Source organism: Harmonia axyridis, chromosome 5 (assembly GCF_914767665.1).
Source record: "Harmonia axyridis chromosome 5, icHarAxyr1.1, whole genome shotgun sequence".
Lineage (NCBI taxonomy): Eukaryota > Metazoa > Arthropoda > Insecta > Coleoptera > Coccinellidae > Harmonia > Harmonia axyridis.
In genome coordinates, this window is record NC_059505.1 from 10,741,219 (window position 1) to 10,762,560 (window position 21,342).

The 21,342-nt window shown below is 32.5% G+C and overlaps 3 protein-coding genes across 5 annotated transcripts; 1 reads left to right on the forward strand and 2 right to left on the reverse strand.

The window, feature by feature from the left end:
• Positions 1-1,758: 1,758 nt before the first annotated feature.
• Positions 1,759-16,464, reverse strand: LOC123679742 (mpv17-like protein). 3 transcript variants are annotated; one of them, XM_045617188.1, is made up of 5 exons: positions 16,063-16,460; positions 13,965-14,255; positions 9,545-9,676; positions 9,295-9,485; positions 1,979-2,118 (listed from the first exon to the last, which is right to left on the reverse strand). In XM_045617188.1, the coding sequence occupies exons 2-4, from the start codon at positions 14,223-14,225 to the stop codon at positions 9,312-9,314; spliced, it is 567 nt and encodes a 188-aa protein (XP_045473144.1). In that variant the 5' UTR covers positions 14,226-14,255; positions 16,063-16,460; the 3' UTR covers positions 1,979-2,118; positions 9,295-9,311. The 3 variants fall into 3 exon arrangements, with proteins under 3 accessions (XP_045473142.1, XP_045473144.1, XP_045473143.1); XM_045617187.1 differs by lacking the exon at positions 1,979-2,118 and adding an exon at positions 4,387-4,535 and having other exon boundaries at positions 16,063-16,464; XM_045617186.1 differs by lacking the exons at positions 9,295-9,485; positions 9,545-9,676; positions 13,965-14,255; positions 16,063-16,460 and adding exons at positions 3,177-3,308; positions 4,387-4,535; positions 6,724-6,960 and having other exon boundaries at positions 1,759-2,118.
• A 132-nt stretch (positions 16,465-16,596) lies between these two features.
• LOC123679739 (CCR4-NOT transcription complex subunit 3) lies at positions 16,597-18,849 on the forward strand. The gene has a single exon (XM_045617184.1). The coding sequence runs from the start codon at positions 16,847-16,849 to the stop codon at positions 18,719-18,721; it is 1,875 nt and encodes a 624-aa protein (XP_045473140.1). The 5' UTR covers positions 16,597-16,846; the 3' UTR covers positions 18,722-18,849.
• Positions 18,850-19,260: 411 nt separating this feature from the next.
• Positions 19,261-20,568, reverse strand: LOC123679740. The gene is made up of 3 exons (XM_045617185.1): positions 20,330-20,568; positions 20,067-20,279; positions 19,261-20,006 (listed from the first exon to the last, which is right to left on the reverse strand). The coding sequence occupies exons 1-3, from the start codon at positions 20,412-20,414 to the stop codon at positions 19,384-19,386; spliced, it is 921 nt and encodes a 306-aa protein (XP_045473141.1). The 5' UTR covers positions 20,415-20,568; the 3' UTR covers positions 19,261-19,383.
• Between the last annotated feature and the right edge of the window lie 774 nt (positions 20,569-21,342).

The window sequence follows — 21,342 nt, forward strand, 5'->3', positions numbered from 1 at the left end:
ATCGAGAACAACTGATTTCAGAATGGAGCCAATACATTCAAAATCTGATGATCTTATCTTTTTTTATTCCTGCTGGGAAAAAACATCTGTATTGAAGAAAAACGTTGAAAGTGGATAACATATGCATGCAGATAAAAATAATTATCATTGAGAACACCTTCAGTTGTAGAATAAATTTGATATTTCCATAATGTGCGTTAATTCTTTTGCAAGTAATTCCACACTCGCGAGAAAAGTTGGACTTTCCTCACTTGTTGCACAATATACTATTATTTATCAAAGAATGATGAACAATATTGGGTGTTGACATTTCTAGATAGCTTTTATAACAGTGCACATTAATTCCAAGTTGTACCACCTTCCATATTAAAGCATTTTGCAGTTGTTGCATATTTGCTGAGGTCTTCTTCAGGTATACTTTTCTGAAGGTAGTCTCAGGTTTGTTCCATTTGGTTTAAATCCATAAAAACCGCAGGCGAGTTCAAAACTTAATTTTTAACTTTCTTAAGATAGTAAAGCATACTCTCCTAGTCAGCTGAGAACGTGGCTTTTCGTGTATCAGTCAAACTTTGATAACATTCATCTCCTCTGGCACTCCTGCGATGACTAACTTTGTACAGTGTACGAAATTGTACATTCACTTCATCATCGTTCTTTTTGCGAAACAAATAAGTAGAGTACATTGTACGACGCAATTATAGTTTTAACTTTTTTGTAATGATTTTTGGTAGTTTTTTTTCACTAACTTTTTAAAAATATATCAATGCTTTGTACAAAGTACATATCATCAATTTGTTTTCTTTCATTTTTCATTAGCCAATTGAAAATATTTACTTTCTACAATTTAGATTATTGTTTAGGCAAATTATGTGATTTGTAAAAAACATTTCTAATTTTGTTTTGAAAATTGAAATGGTACGAGGTATTCTTATAAAAAATCCCTTCTGTACTTTTTGGCAGTTAGTGATACTTCAGTTAGTGCAGCCAATTCTGTGTGGCCACTTGAACAGCTGTCTTAGTCTAGTCATTAGTTGTCTTAGTCTACAGCCCCCTCTCCATTTCTAGAGTTCTAATGAATTCCAGGATGGTTTCGAGGAGGTTATTTCCTCACTTCTGCGAGTCTCTTGTCCAAAGCATTTTTTGCGTTGGCTAGCGATGGCAAGGCATTCGGTCAACAGGTGATCCAGAGTTTCTTTCTCCTCCCCACAGAATCTTCAATCATTGTTTTCTGCTAGACTCATTCTCATGAGGTGTTTCCTGAGGTGGCAATGACCTGTAAGGTTTGCTAAGAACGAGATAATTCTTAGATCTAGCAGCATCAAAGTTTCGAAGAAACTTTTTGGAATGATCTAATCCAGAAACATTTCTCAGAGATTTTTCCCTCTCCTAAAACTCTTTCTTGTAGGTACATTTATCTTTAAAAAAAAGGTTCTAGGCCAATAGTAGGAATTTGTGCTCCTTTTTTCTAGTTCCCGAGTGACCGGGAACTCAGCCTAACAGACCTTGTTATTTTATTTCATTGAGTTTCCTTCAGCATTCCAATACGATCTCAGAATTGATGATGTGGGAGCTCAATGCTTTGATTGAAGTTTTACAACCATTCGATGGTATTCTTTTGAAGAACTGGAACTGCCTTTCCCAAATACCAGCATGATGAACTTTGTTTTGAAACTACAACAATGTCTTGAATCCAAGATTTCAAGAGATTTTTCAATAAGTCTAAGTCTAAGAGGTAGAAATAAATAATAAACGATCACCACATCTTTAGTATTTTTAATATACAATTCAATTATAAGGAATTCAAGTAAATCAGTAATAACATAAAATAGAATTTGAATACATAACAAATATCACTTCAAATAATGGAATTGCTCTAGTATATTAATTAAATTAATTCGTTATAATTGCCTAGTTAATCGTTCGGGGACATCAATTACCAATTGCTTGACTATTCAAATCGACGGGTTGCTTTTCCATTTTCTTAAGTTGCAACTGATGCATATAAGAAAGGAAGCAACACCAAACTAAACTACATGCGCTGACATAAGGTACTCGGTTCTTTTCTGGCACCCAGGCAAAATTTATGGTTTGCAGCACTGGCCAGAAAAATATTCCAACCTGAAAATAACAAAACATAAGATTAATCTATAAAATACTTGCTAAAGAGATGAAACTGCAATTAATGAGAAAAAAACAGAGAAACGTTGACTCTTCACCTCCCTTCGCTGTATCCTCCACTATAAGCACCACATCCATGGGTGAGTAAGGTGAGTTAGTAACATAAAAGTTTCACACATCACCCATTGGGAAATTTAAGAGCACGGAGTAGTTTTAAAGGATAAAATTTCTTCTCTAACCGAGGAATTGCAATAAATATGGAATCATCAACAACTATCTCTTTGATTTTAATTTTTAATTTAAGTGAACCCTAGAATTCACAGTTCAGCGCTGTTATTGAAAGAGTAATCAATATATTTTTCGAAGAAATAAGAAAATGGAAGAATATCTTTTTTCTGAATAAGGTTATCACCTGTATTCTACCCTTTAGAAATCCTCCCAGTATAGGCAATTTTTCAACTTAATATGCAGAAGATGTCTAGTGTTTTTTTTTACAACATCTCAGATCAAATTCTCTAAAAAAAAACACTTTCTCCAAAACGTGAATTTGAAAATTTTTTTTCAGAATCCCTGTGTAATATTTTGTGCTATTTTAGTGCATAAATTGAAAAAATCATTCAACAATATTCACAGAAAGAAACAAATTCGCAAAGTATTTAATTGTACCCATGGCATGAGAGAAATCATTTAAAATGAAAAAATTCAACATTTTCATAAAATATCAAATATCTCGAAAACAATGAGACTTTCATATAAACGATTTTTTCTCATCAGGTAAAGAACATTCTGAACAAAAATTCGTTGCCGTTTGACGTGGTCTTTTAGGGACACCCTGTATGTGGATGAATTCTTGTGAATAGTGCGAATCGTCTTTGATTGCCGGTGGATAAATCTTTATTCATAGAGTAACATTTTGGAAGTTTACTTATATATTATAATTCTTACACCTATAAAATCGTTAACGAAAAATGTAAATCAAAATACTATTATAAAAAAAAATCACGAGCAAAGTTTTGTTAATTTATTAGAGTAAAAAAAATCTGTCACCATTCAATTACCTGCCAGGAAGGAAGGAATTTCTGATTGACAGCCTCACATGCTCCATCCAAACCTTTGCCTTCCATAAGACTTATTCCGAAATAAAAACATATGAGTGCTGCTGGGCCGTACGTCATTTGTTCTACAACAGCCTTCACAATGTTTCCGTCAAAAATTTTTAAGATTTCCAGCATCTACAGAATTCTTTCTAATTTTCAAAAGCTGAAAGATTTTCGGTACCAAACAGACCCTTTCATAGCCCAATATAGCCGTATGCCTTGGAGGCTACGTTAACAAGCAGAATTGTCGCATTTTGGGGCTTGGAAAATCTGAGAATGATTTTAGAAAAGCCTCTCCATCCTCGACATTAAGTATCACGGTTTTTGAGAAATGGACTGGTGCAACTATTAAAGTGAATGGATGACGCTACTGAGCTATGATTGATGATTTTTCATGCCAGGATTTGGAGTATATTGATGTAAACGACCTTTATTTTCAACAAGACGGCGCTACGTGCCACACAAGCAACCAAATAATCGCAATTCTGCAAGAAAAGTTTCTAGGCGTATACCTACTCCTTAAAGAGATGATCCCAATAGGGCACCGAGATCTAGTGATTTAACTCCTTCAGATTTTTTTCTGGGTCACGTAAAAGGTTAAGTATATACCAATGCTCCTCAATCGATCCAAGACCTTAAAGATAAAATTTGTGTGATCGAGTTATCGAGAACAAATAGCTGCAACTTTGCGTATTGGCCATGGAAAATTTCATGAAAAGGATATGGTGCTGCTACCGTAGCCGTGAAGGCCATTTAGCTGATATTGTTTTCCATCGTTAATGGCATACCTTCCTCTTTACAATGAAATGAACTTCCATTGATATACTCGTTCTTTTTTAATATCAAAATAAAACCTCTTATTAGAAAATCCTTCTCAAAAATAATTTCGACAATCCCTTCAAACAGACTTTTAATTGATTATTTTCCAGTAATTTCTTGGTTATATGTACAAACAACATATTACGATCTAATCCTAAAATCATTGAGTTCAAAAATTACGTTTGGCAAGCGCTCCTTGAAAACATATGATGCCGAACTCTAGCTTGACCAAAATAAATATAGTCCTGTCTGTTCACATCAATGAATCATAACAATCTTTCTGCATTTGAAAATCAAAATAATCAAAATGTTCTGTAGTTGCTGGAAACAAACTGCAAACATCAATGCATACCTTGAACACTGCCGTTTTCAAACCAGGCGTCGGCCACATGATCGTGGTAAATCTAACCCATGCGTAAAGTGTTGGAGCAGTGAAGAGACCACCATATATCGAAAATCGCAGAGGAGTCGTCCAATCATAAGTTTCGAGTGTTTTTCCCGCTACGAATTAAAAAGTCTAGAAGTGGTTTAGGATGAAGTGAAATCAAGATCCAGATTGAATTAAAACAACGTAAAATATTTTGATAAAAATATGGCTAGGTTGGATTTGTTACAGCTTTTTTCAACGTAATCCTAGTAGAAATGGACTGATTGTACCAGTGACTGATATAACAATTGCTTGTTGCCTTTTTCACTGTTTTACTATGCAATACAAATCTTTCAAAGAAGCACTAACATGTTGGAATGGAGCCATGAAGAAAAAAGTAACAATGGATTAAAGATACGAAAATGGGGGCTGTGGCTACGAATTGAGTGAGTTTCATTGGAAGTAGCTCTTGATAACTCTACCTATATTATGCCAATTGAATAGTCCCCGGTCTGATGCACAGATGGCGGTGCTAGTATTAAATCCATATGATTTTTAGTTAGTACCAACCTTCAAACGATACGTGTCGAAATTTGACAGCAGTCCGACCATTTGTTTGTGAGATATTGCGTTGTGAGTGTAGCTACTTTTGTTATTTGAGAAAAGAATGAAAAAAAATTTCGTGTGCTGATCAAATATTGCTTTTTGAAGGGAAAAAATACAGTTGAAACAAAATCTTGGCTTGATGAAGAGTTTCCGGGGTCTGCACCAGGAAAATTAACCATCATTGATTGGTATGCTAAGTTTAAACGTGGTGAAATGAGCACAGAAGACGGCGAACGCAGTGCACGCCCAAAGGAGGCTGTCACCGATGAAAAATATAGGCTCACAAAATAATTTTGAATGATCCTAAAGTGAAGTTGATCGAAATATTAGACATTGTGAGGATCATCTGAACGTGTAGATCATATCAATCACGAATATTTGTACATGAGAAATCTGTGTGCAAGGGTGCCGCGCGAGATCACAATCGATCAAAAGAAACAACGCATTAATGATTCTGAGCAGTGTTTGAAGCTGTTTAAGTGCAATAAACCTGAATTTTTGCGTCGATATGTGACAATGGATGGAACATGTCTCCATCATTTCACTCCGGAGTCCAATCGACAGTCAACTGAGTGGACTGTACACGATGAACCTAATCAAAAGCGAGGAACACAACAGTCAGCGGGCAAGGTTATGGCATCAGTATTCTGGGATGCGCAGGTATAATATTCATTGATCACCTCCAAAAGGGCTAGACCATGAACAACGATTATTATATAGCGTTATTAAATCGTTGAAAGGATGAAATTGTTGAAAAACGGCCCCATTTGAAGAAAAAGAAGGTGCTGTTTCATCAAGACAATGCGCCGTGTCACAAACCAATGAAAACAATGGCCAAATTGCATGAATCTTCGAATTGCTTCTGCATCCACCGTATTTGCCAGATCTGGCCCCCATTACTTTTTCCTGTTTTCAGACCTCAAAAGAATGCTCGCTGGAAAGAAATTTAGCGCCAAAAAAGAAGTAATCGTCGAAACTGAGGCCTATTTTGAAGCGAAAGACAAATGTACTACAAAAATTGGTATCGAAAAGTTGTAAGATGGCTATAATCGCTGTATCGGCCTCGAAGACAACTATGTAGAAAAATCAAATCGAATTTTGCCAAAAATATGTATTTTGCTATGGTAGACCGGGGACTTTTCAATTGGCCAGGATATTCCTTAAAGGGCGATTCTTGATCTCCTGATGCAATAAGTTTTTTGAGTACCTACCTAAGAGGAATCTTGGTATGAATTGAAAGATGGCATGACAGCAACATGATGAATTTTTATAATAAAAAAAAAGCAGGCATTTGAAAAATGGGAAATTCTTGGGCTCCCAATTTTTTAAGTACCTACCTAACAGAGGGATCTTGCTATGAATTGAAAGATGTCATGACATCAACTTTATGGAGTCAATAGTTGAAAGCAAACATTCGAAAAAGTTCAATTTTCTAAAACGATTCAAGTTTGCTCTCAATTCCGAAATGCCTATGAGATTTAAAAATTATTTTAATTCATAATATTTTGAGCATTGTCCTCAAATATTTCAAGCTAAGGAGAAACATAACAGAAATCGGAAAAATTTTTAGATTCATCAGATAATAAGCTCCATTCGATTTCGAAATAAAGAATCGTACGCACTAGGATCACTTTGAAAAAAGCTTTGCAACTCGCACATTCCTAATATCCATTAAGATTGAGCTCGATATTTTCAAAATTTGGCGTCTTGACTCACCCATGCTCTGTTGTATTATATTCGAGACAGGCCATATAGTGGCGTAAGAGATCATACCACGCACTATAGGGTGTCGATTTGTAAACGCCACAAATCTCGATAATACAGCCACCATCGTTAACTACTTAAAAATATTATGGTTTATTTCAATGTGTTTGTTAGAATCGTCTTGCATAATACTTTCAGTATAGGTCTGAATATTGTAGAGACGCGTTTCTGGGATCAATGCCAATTGTCAATTATTTTAAATAAGTAATTGACGTGACGTATCTCGGTGACATCACAGTTTCCGAATCGTCATACACTCATACGGTCAATGAATGATATGAAGATCAGCACTGAAACGAACTAAGTAGATCGAGCATCGAAGATTCAGGTTGTAGGTGATGAAAAATGCCGAATTATTTCACATATCCATAAATCTATGTTTTTACTATAGTCCACCTAAGGTAAAGAGAGCAATATGTGACAAAAAAAATTGTCTTTAATTTCCACAGGTAAAATGCATTTCAGATCATCATGAAAGATTTTGATTTCGTGCCTGTCTATAAGTCCGTCGGTCTGTCGATTTCAAATGGCACACCCAGTATATTATTACATCATTAGATAGCTTTTTAGACGACAATTTCATGTTCATAAGAAGATCATGAACTTGGACAACTCCAATTCATTAAAACTCAAGATTTTCAAATTAGAACCTATATTTTTTATTATTTCAGTGGATTCCACGTACACAAATGATGGGGGTTACTCAAGCAAACCCTATACCTAAAATGAATAGTTTAAGAGTTATCGAGGAAAACTTTAAATCTAGTTTATTTGAAAATCTTGAGTTTGGGTGAATTTGAGTTGTCCAAATTCATGATCTTCTTATGAACACCCTGTACATTTTGTTGTAAGCCGCAAAGAGTCTTCTAATACTACGTATGTCAAAAATTATTTCGAAAAAAGCTTTTTCTGTCGAAATATTCAAAAAAATGTGAGTCCTTTTCGCCACCATTTTTTTCATAAAAATCTCATTGGCTCATGAACCGTTTAGTTTTTACCCAAGGTACGGCATATTGCCGAAATTGTCGTCAAAAATTTTTGCAATAATATACTCGTTGTGGCATTTGAAATAAGGAAGTAGTAGTCTGTTTCCGGTATAAACGGAAGTTGTGGAGATCTGAAAATATTTTAGAGAGAAAGAACATTGTCTCAAACCCCAATATGCAAATATTTAGCTAAAAATTATGATAAGTTTTCCATAAACTTCTAATAGTGAATCACCCTGTAGATACGTTCAGGTTGGTCCAGATTTTAGTTCAATAACTTTGGAATCGAATAGAATAACTTTTTTCATGAAAAACAGTTTATATAAGCATATATCCTAACAAGCTCCATTTTCGAAAAAAAAATCAATTTTTTTACTTATAATTCTGGTATTGTAACATCCTTTGTTTTAATTTTTAGGTATTGAAGTCTGGATAAAGTAATCTTTCGAATTAAGTAATGATCTTTTTCCTATTGAAAATCTACACCACTGTTCTTTTTTCGAGAAAATCATTCCATTTCTTTTGAATTTTTTTCACAGAATGTATACCGGGATAATCAAGTACAAGTTCAAATTTTCCTATCAGTGATAAATGAAACTACAGAAATTGGCGTAGTTTATTATATCGCTATCCATTCATTTAATTGAATATTTCAGTAAGAACATTCGTTAAACACTTAAAAAATAAAAATTTCCACAAAATTTTTTTATTGTTAGTACTTGATAAATGTTTTTTTTTTTTCTGGCAATTAATGCCAACTGAAAGTGTTATAATAAACTACGCCAATTTTTGTACTTTAATTAACGGGAAAATTTGAAAAATCAATTTTTGTGGATAGTGTTTGCTTTGTACTCGATTATCCCGAAAAGGGGTCATTCTACAAAAAAAAATTCAAGAGACCCTTTTTCTTAGTGAAACTCTGATGATTCCAGAAATGAAATGATTTTATCGAAAAAAGACAGTGGTGTAGATTATAAATAGGAAAGGGATCATCGCACCCCTATAACTACGCCACTGGATAATTTTGGCAGTTGGCACTTACTTAATTCAAAACATTACATTATCTAGACTTCAGTACCTAAAAATTAAAAACAATTAATGTAATAATACTAGATTTATAAGTGAAAAGTTTTTTTTTTTCAAACTTTAACGCCCTGTATCTCGAAAACGAACCTTTTCAGGATATAATATATTTATATGAACTTTTTTCATGAAAAAAATTGTTCGAAACCAAAGTTATTGAACTAAAATCTGGACCACCCTGACCGTGTAAAAAGGAGCCTGTATTTCTATAAGTCTCAACTCTCAACTCTAAAAATTGTAAGAGTTAAAGCAGACACACAGAACGATTCACTGAGAGACTCGAAATCAAAGTTGTTCAGAAACACATTTTGCCATCGGAAAATTTGAAAGAGGTAAAAATTTTAACCCAGAAGTTGCTTCTACCTTCGGTAGATTTAAACGCAGAAAAATGGAAATGAATATGAATATACATATAAATTATAAATTGTTAGAAAAAATATTCAAATGAACTTACAACCCTTCAGTAGATCCTTAATCGTCTTTCGGTAGGTTTTTTTTGTCTTTCTTTGGTAGGTTTGTTTGAAGCATGAATGCCAGGAAGACAGTCCATACCATCCCACATAGACTTATGAAAGGTACTCGATTCTTCTCAGAAATATATGTGAAATTCACAGTTTGAATAATGGGCCAATATCCGAGACCAATCTGAAAGGTGGCGAAATTGAGAAAATGATACAAATACGTATGAATGAAAACCATCCAACCTTATATGTTGGCAGGAACTTTTGTTCGATCTCTTCTTTGGCACCATTCAGATCTTTTCCTTCTAGTAGAGACATTCCACCAAAAAACGCTACCGTCATTAAAGGGGAATAAGTAGTTTGATCTATGAGGACCTGAAAAAAGGATGCATTTTGAAAATGGTTGAAACCACAACACCTATCTCAAAGTTATGATATACATATACTAACTGACAAAGAAACTGCAACATCTAGAAAGAGTTATATAAATTTTAAATTTTTTTGGTAAAACATAGATAGTATAGCAAGGAGTTGAATTCGGAGAAAAAAATCTTGAAGGTTTTTTCACGTAAACATTAGATGATGTCGGGGAGAAAGACGTGAACCTCAGTTTGATGTTCAGCGTCATGTACACCGGACAGTAGGCGTTATGGTATGGGATGCTATTCCACATGCAAGTAGGTCACTTTTAGTCTTTATTCGAGGTAACATGAGAGCGCTGCGTTACCTTCAAGAAATAGTAGAGCCATATGTTCTCCCTTACATTAACCGGCTCCAGAATCCAATAATTCAGCAAGATAATACCCGACCTCATGTTGCCAGAGTTAGTTTAAACTTTTTCGAAGCGCCCCAGGTGAATCTTGTGCCATGGCCACCCAGATCCCCCGATCTTTCGCCCGTAGAGCATGTTTGGGACATTATGGTTAGAAGGCTTGGAAATTTACCCCAGCCCCCACGGACTTTGGCGGCTCTGCGACATGAAGTACAGAGGTAGCTTGGGATAGTACTCCTCAAAAAGAAATAGACCATCTTATTGCATCAATGCCGAGACGTGTTGGGGGGTATATAGATACTCGCGGGGGATGAACACATAATTAACAAATTTATTAAAAAAAAATAGCAAACCCTTCGTTTTTTTCTCCAAATTTCAATCATTTACCCCTTACTATACTATGTTTTACCAAAAAAAAAATTAAATTTAAACAGCTCATTCCTGGTGTTGCAGTTTCTTTGTCAATTAGTATATTTTGAAACTTGATTCTTGAACAAAATTTCAAAAAAATAAGGCGCATGAATGATCAAAAATTCCTGACTTCCTGACTCAGTACTTTTTATTTTTGAGCGCTAGCCTCAGAACTGATTGCTCTGTCATATAATGGTCTGAATCGGAGCAGGTGTTCCTCAAATATGGCAGTTCGAAATTTTGTGTTCTTGTTAATTTCAAAACTGTATATTCGATTGAGATGAGAATTTGAATTTGGATGGAAAATGAAAGTTTAGCCTCTTGTAGAATTTCATGTTCATCACACGTTACCAGAACCACAAATAATTCAAGAAAAATATCGAAAAAAGTTGCCCAATAATTCTGTGATCATATCCTCAAGTGATTCAAAATTCAGTATCAAGATTCGAGGGTCGTATTTTTCAGGTCAAAAGAAGAATTTTTTCCATAAATATGTGTTCACAAACATATCTTTACCGAACTACAGAGCGTTAAAGTTTCGAGATTTTTAGTTTTTTCTTCATAGCTCTTCAGTTTTTGAGATATTGAGATCAAATTGAAAATGGAGGTTCCTTAGGTTCCTTATTTTTTATGGAAACTTATAATTTAAATCAGCAATCAAATACGTAAAATTTTTGTTTTTATTCTGATAATAGGTTCCTATCTTTTGAAAAATACGCCCCTAAAATCTAATACCCTGTAGGTATGAATATATTCTTCTTCGGAAAAACCTAGTTTAAATAAAAGGGAATCTAAATGAATGTGTCCCAGTTGCAGATGTTTTTCTGCACTATCATCAAAAAATTAATAGAATAAAATACATAATAATTCTTATAGAAGATAACAAAAAGTACATTATTTTAGAGTAATAAACATATGTTTATTAATCTGAGGAAATGGGTAATTCATACATGCAAAACTCGGTTGGAACAGTATCACTGAAATATTGTTTTTTTTTCGATATTCTGCTTGAATAATTTCAAATGATGCTATCCAAACGAAATTTTGCAAGAATATTGAAATTTTTATTCTTTATAGGTACACCCAAAATTTCAACTCGATCAGATCAGTTAAAATTAGATTTTTTCGATATTCTGTTTCAATTCTCAAGAGTAGGTACTGATGATCCTATCAACAAGAAACTTTGCATGGGTATTCTACATATATATAAACATGCAAAAACTCAATTCGATCGAATTTTTAATCACAGAAATATTTCTTTTCTTATATTTTTTATGAATTTTCTATGCTTCTGATGATATGATCAGCTTCAAATTTTGCTCGGACTTTGAAAATGTTATTTCTTATCAACACCCAAAATTCCTTCGGTTTTATGGTCACGGAAATGGAAATATTGGGCAAATTTTGAATTTTTTTTTCAATATTCTTCTTGAAATTTCTATTATTGATGTTGTATACGATCAACATGAAATTTGGCACGAGGCTTCAAATTATCAGGCTTTTCATCTCGATGGAATCTGAAGATTCGAAATCAACAATAAAAATAAGAAAATTCCGAACGTCCATATTTACGGAAGCCCAAACTTATTTTGAACCTCACAGAACTCGCAACTGCGATCTTGCATACCTGAACCTTCCCAGTTAATTTCAAATTTTTACGTCAGACTCGAATTTGAGGATATAGAGTCGAAATCGTTATCGTTTGGGTAATTTCAGGCTCAAAATTCGAAAATTACAGGGATATTGACTATATGATAGTGGTTATACAAAAACGCAACTCCACTGAATGATTTCATATAACATATTTCAAAAGATTTTGTATTTGATGAAAGTGTTATTCAAATAAATCCTAAGAATTCGGAATATTTCAATCTACATTTGTAGAACAGAACTCTCATCTATTGGAGAGTACATCCCTACCTTTGGGTACTTCGTCTCTGATGTCTTATCTGCATCATACTCGTTCATGGTTGAATTTTCTAATCCAAATTTCATCATTTAACAAAAAAGTACTATAGGTAAAACTCTATACTATGTACGGTTTTTCGAATAAGTATTTTGATTTGAGAATGAAGAGGTAATGCGAGTATAAAGTTAATTTCATAAAAAATAATTACCTATTTATTGAAAACCAGAAACAAGTAACATTATTCTAATAAGTAGGTACTGAAGTTGTTGATTAAACAAAGAAAAATGTAATATCTTCTTTTGGGAATATACATTTCTCGCGTCATAAACGATGACAATATATTCTTCTTATACCTACTATCTTCTACTATTAAAAAAAATATGAAAAAGATTAAAAAAAAGGAAATTGAAAAAAAAATTTTTCTTTCAGTAGGTTACTTCTCTCTTATCTTCGACACTGACTTATTGAACGAACCCAAATTAATTTGCAGTATTCTAAATATCCTATCAACGGAACAACCTTATTTTGAAACACCCTGTATATAAATATCGAGTTCTGTGATCCTAAAGCGCATGAATGAATGAACACGACAAAGCTCATATCACGTCTTTCATAAACTACGGAAATCAGTACTTCAATATATGAGTGTAACATTTTTGTTAAAATTCCATAGGTACAGATATAGCATCAAAGATCTTGAATCCTCTCAGTCTGGTTGAAAATATGATTTTCACCGCAATAAAATAATTTATTAAAGTGTACTCTTTCCATAGTTCACTTCTATGGGATACTCCAAAAATTAGGAACAAATGTTTAAATTATCATAAAAATGCTGATGAAATGTATTGAATCGAGGAAGTAATAAGCATATTATGACTCAATTTCATCTCCTTCATGATTGAATAACACATACAAGCTACTCGCATGTGTATTGAAATTGTAAATTGATATGAAATGAAATTAATACTTCTAATACCTATAGAGTAGATACAATACTGTTCCATTACTTTACCTTCGCTACAGCTCACTCGATTGTAGCCTAAAATGGGTTGATTCGAAGACAGTATCACTCCAGACTCTTTTTGATTGTCATTACATAAAAGCTCAATCAATTGTGAATACCCAGTTGTGAATAACCAATGCCGTTGTCATTGCTTCAAAAGACAACCCCTGAACTCTCTAGGTCACTAGAGAAAGGTAAAATGATGTGCACAATGAGGTCTGTCTTTCATTGTATCAAATATTCAGTATCTATATCATTTACTTCAGGCAACAGAGTATATAGAAATAAATCTAGTGATCAAAATGCCCTGCATCATGTAAATAAATCATGTTTGTATGTAAATTTCAGATATTTCAAAATATAACTGAGATTTATCGTACCGTTAGATGTAAAGAGGATCCAAGACTTCGACTTTGTATTTCAAATGATTATTAGTAATGTGATGAATTTTTATAGAGAGCAATTTGAAACACAGATTGCTAAATTACTAATGGAGTGTGTGAAATACCCTGAATATTTATAATGATCAGATTAAATGACAGACCGAAATCATTGCTTTCTCACTCACCCTCTTAAAATTAGATCTCAGATCTGTATGTGGTAACCATTTGGACATAATTCTTACATAACCATATCCTACTGGGGCTAGAAAAAAAGTTCCATATATCCAGAATCGAAATACTCTTTTCCAGTCATACGTCTCCCAGGTATTTCCAGCCAGAGTTTGTTGAATCAAACACGAAGAAGGAAATATAATAGTGTATGATAACAGACCCCTACTAAAGGGATAGGTGTTAAATACTTTGACTACTTTTGATAGTGCACCCATTTAGATAATCGATTTAGTTGCAGAATTTGACTGGAAATTTTTGAGAGAATGATTAAATTTTGATCAATTGATAAAGTTATTATCAGATAATGTATGATGAAACATTAGATATAATGAGATGTATGTAATTAATTTCAATCATTTTTAACTCATATATGAGATACAAAGGCAAAATACAAGAGAAATAAAGAAAAATTGAACATTGAAACGGAGCCTTGAAGTTTTTATTATATGTAATAATAATGAAAGAAATGTTAACGATGAAAGAAATTATCTTGATTTAATATTTACAGTTGATGAAACGCAAGAGCTTGGGAAGGATTATATTGGATCCTAGAAAGAAACTTTTTTGTCTTATTTGCTTCATCCAACTGTTCAAATTTTATAATTGAGATAGATATTTAAGATCAAATCAGATATCATCAACTCTCACCAATTTGGAAAAAAAACCTCCAATACAAAATTCATGAAATTATATAAACATATTATTTTTGAAACACCAGATTTGTTCGATCTAATTAAAAATATTCCTGTGAAATTTGATATAAAACGTAATATACCAATCACATTCTTTATTCAAAAAACAGAAATTGTTCATCATTAGAACAGAAAAAAAAACAATTATGAAGGGAATCAATTTTTTGATTATGAACAAAGCCAATATATTGATAATACATGGCATTATGGAATTTATAGAGGATTAGTCCAACTTCTACCATTATAAACAAAACAATCAACGTAACTTATGCCTCTGTACACTTGACTACTATACTTTTTATGAATGAATTGTGAGAATTTGACAAAATATATATTGTTTTATATAGTTGATTTGCTTTGACTTTGTCAATAAAGAACAGTTATTATTATTTTATTCACTTATTACCTTAATTCACTGAAGTTCTAAAAATTCTAAAATCTTAAAATAGATCTACCTGGACATAGAAAGGTGATTTCTTCATCATTTCATTCTACACAAAAAAATAATTATAATGCAATAATCTTGAATATGTTTTAATGAATAGCTTCATTTTCTCTTCACAATAAAGGAATGTTGGGTTACTTATGTAAATGTAATTTATATAAGTGTGTTTAAGGTTTAAGAACTATTTGATATTTCTGAATTGTTCATATGAGCAAGGAAAATCCACCACAGTAAACTACAAACACTAACGAATGGAACCCTATTTCTTGAAGGAACCATATAAAAATTGAAAGTCTGAACAAATGGCCAGTAACAAAGAGCAATCTGAAAATATTCACTTCAATTTCTTATCCTCTCAATGAACTAGGAAAATACCTTATAAGTTGGAAAAAATTTAAGTTTCAGCTGTTCCTGAATTGCTGACCAGATAGTATTTCCTTCTAATACAGGCATTACTGTATAAAAGCAAAACATAGTCACAGGAGCATAAGTAAATTGTTCTAAAACTGCCTTAAAAAGAAATAACATAACAGTGAAGAATCACATCACATATTCAAAATCAATTCACCTTTTTAACAGAGTTGCTCAGGGTGTCCTTTGGCCAAATAAAACTAGTAATTTTCACCCAACCATGCATCATGGGGGCTACTATAACAATACCATAAAGGCTAAATCTAAGCACACGTGACCAATCATAATTATTGAAATTTTTACCCTCGTAGCTTTGTTGTAGAAGACATCCTGATGGACAAATTATTGCATAAGATGCAATGCCTCGAGATACAGGAAACCGATTTGAAAATTTCAACAATTTTTTAAATAGTCTCATGGCTGTAGGTAACCAATAATTCAGAAAAATTATAAGAAATTAATAGTGAATGTTTGAAATGAGATCAAAGGTTATCATAAATTTACCTTGATATAAATTTTAAATGTTCCAAGATCAGTCTATCATGTTTACAATGGTTTCAGTTAACGAGAAATAACAATAAACTATATGCTTTATCTGACTTTCTCTTAAAGTCTATTGGAATTTTCATAAAAGCCAGATTCTTCAAACCAAATATTGATATTTACTTAATTCCTCATTAGCCAGTCAAGCCTATGTCATTCATGTAATGTCATAGGTTTTGAGTTTTGACTGATGGTTGATTTTATGTGCCATTTGTCAATGTATAATTTTACAATCTCAATGGACATTTCATAACAGATAATAATATGTTGTGCGATATACTAAATTTTTTTTCTATAATATGATAAAAAGGATAAAAAATTTGAAATAAAATTGCTACATCCATAAGATTTGGTTAGGATTGACTTTGACATTCGCGAAACAGATGTCTACCATAGAATTATGTTGACATTAAAAAAGTTTATTTCCATTTTGGCATCTTCCTATTGGTTCAATATTAGCGCTATCTTTTTTCATTCCAAGTACTATGCATAGGAATAAAAAGACTGAAAGAAGGTGAATCGTGATAATATACGATTCTGTGATATGAGAACGAAGATTCTACGTGAAAGGATTTCGTGTTTTTGTTTGATTTTAGAAGGAAGATATGCTGTTTATCTGAATTATATACGTTTCGAATTGAATAGAGAGTAAAAAGTCGAAGTTCATTGTTTATGGTTTTATAAAAAAATACTTTACATGGTTTGAGTATAATGTGTATTTCAATAAACTGAAAGCATCACCGACATGGCTGCTAGTAGAAAACTCCAGGGTGAAATAGATAGGTGTCTCAAGAAGGTAACTGAAGGAGTAGAAACTTTCGAAGATATTTGGCAAAAAGTCCATAATGCAACAAATAGCAACCAAAAGGAGAAATATGAGGCTGACCTCAAGAAGGAGATTAAAAAACTTCAAAGACTGCGAGACCAAATTAAGAGTTGGATTCAATCAGGTGAAGTCAAGGATAAATCAGTTTTAATGGATAACAGAAAACTTATAGAAACCCAAATGGAAAGGTTCAAAGTTGTAGAACGAGAGACAAAAACTAAAGCATACTCAAAAGAGGGATTAGGAGCTGCCCAAAAACTAGATCCTGCACAAAAAGAAAGAGATGAAATCCAACATTGGTTAGTGAATTCTATAGAGCAATTGAATATTCAATCAGACGCCTTTGAATGTGAAATAGAATCTTTACAAGCAAATAAAAAAAAGAAACTGGATAAAGATAAGCAAGAAAGGGTTGACGAGTATAAAGCAAGATTAGAAAAACATCGGTTTCATATAAAAAAGTTGGAAACTCTTTTGAGAATGTTAGACAATATGTCGGTAGAAGTATCACAAATAAAAACTATAAAAGATAATGTTGAATATTATGTTGAGTCATCTCAGGAGCCTGATTTTGAAGATAATGAATTCATTTATGATGATATTATTGGAATTGATGATGTTGAAATTGCTGGTACAGGAATTCCTTCTTCAGTAACTACAGATAGTAATGAAACTGCTGGATCTCCTACTTCCATGATATCGGGTTCATCTCCTATTCCATCACCATCTCCTAGTGGTAGTCAGCCATATATTCATTCTAGTGATAGTTCTAATGAATCTGAGAAGAAAGCTAATGAGGAGGTTCCTAAACCAATCAAACCAACTCCTGTTAGGCTTACTTCCACGATGATGATGAACTGTAGTACAAATTCTTTGCTAAGTACAAGTTGCAGTAGTGTTTCATCTATGACTCCAATTAGTAATAATACTAAACCAGTGTTGATAAGCAGCACACCAAGTAAATCATCTATAGTAAGAGAAGCATCTCCAGTGCCACCATTGTCAACATCTGGTAACTTCGCAACTGTAACGGCAAATAACGTTCCAATAAAATCCAGCCAAAGTGTTAGTGAAAACGTACTAACGAATGTAGGAATGGTAAATAACTCAAATCAAGTTTCTGCTCAAAATTTGTCTTCATCTGTCAATAGTCCAATCCAAAATATGAATACTTCTCAAAATCAAGTTGATGGTATGTCTTCACTAAAAACTATGGCCCAACAGGTAATTGATAGGGTAGGTTTAGAAGCTAACCTGTCATTAGAACAGAGTAAAAATCATAGCCAAGGACAAAAATCTGAAGCACACATTCCTCCATTACTTGGTGTTGCACCTTTAGGGGCCGTACCTCTTCAGAAGGAACATCAGTCACAATTTCAGTATATGGAATCAGCATTCTATCATATGCCACATCCTTCAGATTCTGAAAGAATACGACCTTATGTTCAAAGGACGCCATATCCAACTCAGACTTACTATATTCAGGCTCCCTTACCTTTGTCTGATACACTGGAATTTTATCAAAGACTAGCTACTGAAACCCTTTTTTTTGTGTTTTATTACATGGAAGGCACTAAGGCACAATATCTTGCAGCCAAAGCTTTAAAAAAACAAAGTTGGAGGTTCCATACGAAATATATGATGTGGTTTCAGAGACATGAAGAACCTAAAGTGATAAACGAAGAATATGAACAAGGGACATATATATATTTTGATTATGAAAAATGGGGACAACGAAAAAAAGAAGGCTTTACGTTTGAATATAAGTACTTAGAAGATAGAGACTTGAATTGATGAAATTTTCTCAAAGGATAGAATAGAGAATTATGTTTGTTTTATGGACACAGAGTTTGTTTCATTTATTTCCACTACCTCTACTGTATACTGTATATAATTAGAAATACACTGCTTTTTTGGTAAAATCTGTCTCTGAATTTCTTTCCCCAAAATTTTCAGCTTCTACTCTAATTTATGTAATTTCTTAAAGGCAAGATAATCAATTGATACTATACTGTTTATTATTATATTTTTTCAATGAAAATGTTCACTATCGATGCTATTTAAGGATTTCATTTTTTCTACAAAGAGACACTACATAATTTCTTGGTAAGTTATAAAATTTTAATTAAAATGGAGAAATTTATCAACCTCTATACAAGGCAAACAGGTTCATAATTAACTTCCGGAAAGAAATGGAGCAATAATGATTATAAAATATATTAACTTCTTAGCAAATTGTTCAGAATTTATTGTCATACATTATCGATATTCAGTATACTTGCACCTTTTAGTTAATATTGACTGATAATTTGTTACTATTAGGTAAGTAGTAATTATTCAGAAAGAACTATTTAATTACAATATATACTTGTACAAAAAAATTATAATACAATTGAAAATACCAAGATAAAATTCAATAGAAAAATAGTTGTTAACTTATTTATCACAGTAAATTTTTAGATGTCAACTTCGTCTGATAAGTTTGCAAGAGCTACATCAATTGACTTTTTTTTCCTGGGATTCAACTTTTCTAGACATTCACTACTTGTTTTTGATTTATTCTTATTTATTTCTTCAAATGGAATGAGCCTCTTAATTTTTCTTTTTTCCATTATATTTTCTAAACCAACATTATTTTCTTCATAAATTGTTTCTAATGATGTTTTAGTATTATGGGAGGTTTTATTGAGATAATAATTTTCGATTTGTTTTGCTTTCTCAATTTCATCCAATATTATACAATTTTTGCTTACCGACTTTTTTCTCATTTTTCTGGGATATGGCTTTTCATTAATTTTTTCAGTATTTTCTTTTGATCCACAGAGATTTTCGATAGATGTAGATGTACTTTCTTCACAACGTTTCCTCTTTCTTCTCTCGAGAATAGGTTCAGCTACCAACACCTCATTTGAATTTTTCGACTTTCTTTGATTTTTTATTGAAACTCTACACTCAGTATTTTTTGGTGTATTATAGGAATATACTCTCTGTTTTTCTATTTCACTAATTCTTCTACTTCTCCTACGTTGATCAGGTATTGCAATATCATCTAATACTTTTTCAATATCCATTAGGGAATCTGAAGTAAAATAATACAATTCAAAGTATTTTGTTGCATTTTCTCAACAATTTATGTTACCATAAATACTTTTGGAGACTGTAGGTGGACAACTTTTAACAAGTTCTTCATTCTGAATTCCATTTGAAGAGTTGATTTGAAGTTTTTCCTTTTGATATATTGAATATTCATTATTCCTTGATAATCCCCTAGCAGATGATCTTCTCTTATTAATGGTTTGAGTGTTTAAAACACGAAGTTCATCTAGAGCACATCCAACATCTAATGATAATTCTAAAAAAAAATGTTCAGTTCTAGTTTTATTGAATAAGTCAACTTTTAACCTTTCTTTGAATATCTGTTTTCAATATTTGGTAAGGTTGATATAGAGTGTCTTCTTGATGATCTACGAAGAACTCGAGTATTCATTCTGAGTAAAAGTTCTAATTATATTTGTATATAGACGTATTGTTTATAAATGAATGTTCAAAATTACTACTTCAAGTATATTTGTATCTATTGAACTACATTGAATTCAATTTGTCGCGCGAAACTCAGACTCATAGAAAACTAGGCTTTGAATGAGGTATTGTACTATTCTGTGTTCATCAACAGGGCATGAGCTCAACCGCCTCAACCAGTAGGGATGGGACGGTGTTTCAATACCGCGACTTGGAACGGTATTTTTGAGTAACGTAGTCGCGAGTTCTACATACGTAAAGTAACCGGTTCCAAAGTAACGACAGTTACGGCGTACCGGCACCGGACTTCGAATAATAACATCGAAAAAAAAATAGTACGCCAGTGTCTTTTACAAAACTAAATTCATTTATGATCGCCCAAAAACTCCTGCTGTCAGTGCTTTTAAATTTTTTCATTCATTCGCGCCATGTTCAATGAGGAGAAATTACTTTACCTTCCTGTAACTTCGTAAATATCGTTTTTGCCATTGTGTTTTCAGTGCCTAATGGAATATATTTGATTTCTATAGTATTTTCCAGAATTAGAACTAAACAATTCGATCAATGATTTCAATATTTTCGATGTTTTTTTTAATATTTTTTGATTATTTCTTCGATAAAAATTGGTTGCAGCAAATGTAAATTAGTTAGTCCGGGATTACCTTCAACAATTGAACCTTATTCTCAATCGGAAATGCAAATATACTTAAAAATTCTCTGTAAAATAACGGTAAACAAAAAATCGATTCTAGATATTACTATATGTGAAATGAGTTTCTATCAATTTGTAATATTCAATCAATTTGCCAATGAAATTCCAGATATAATTTCTTTCACGTAATACCTAGATTACCCGATGATGGTATATTTCCACTGGAGTTTACACCATCTGTTTT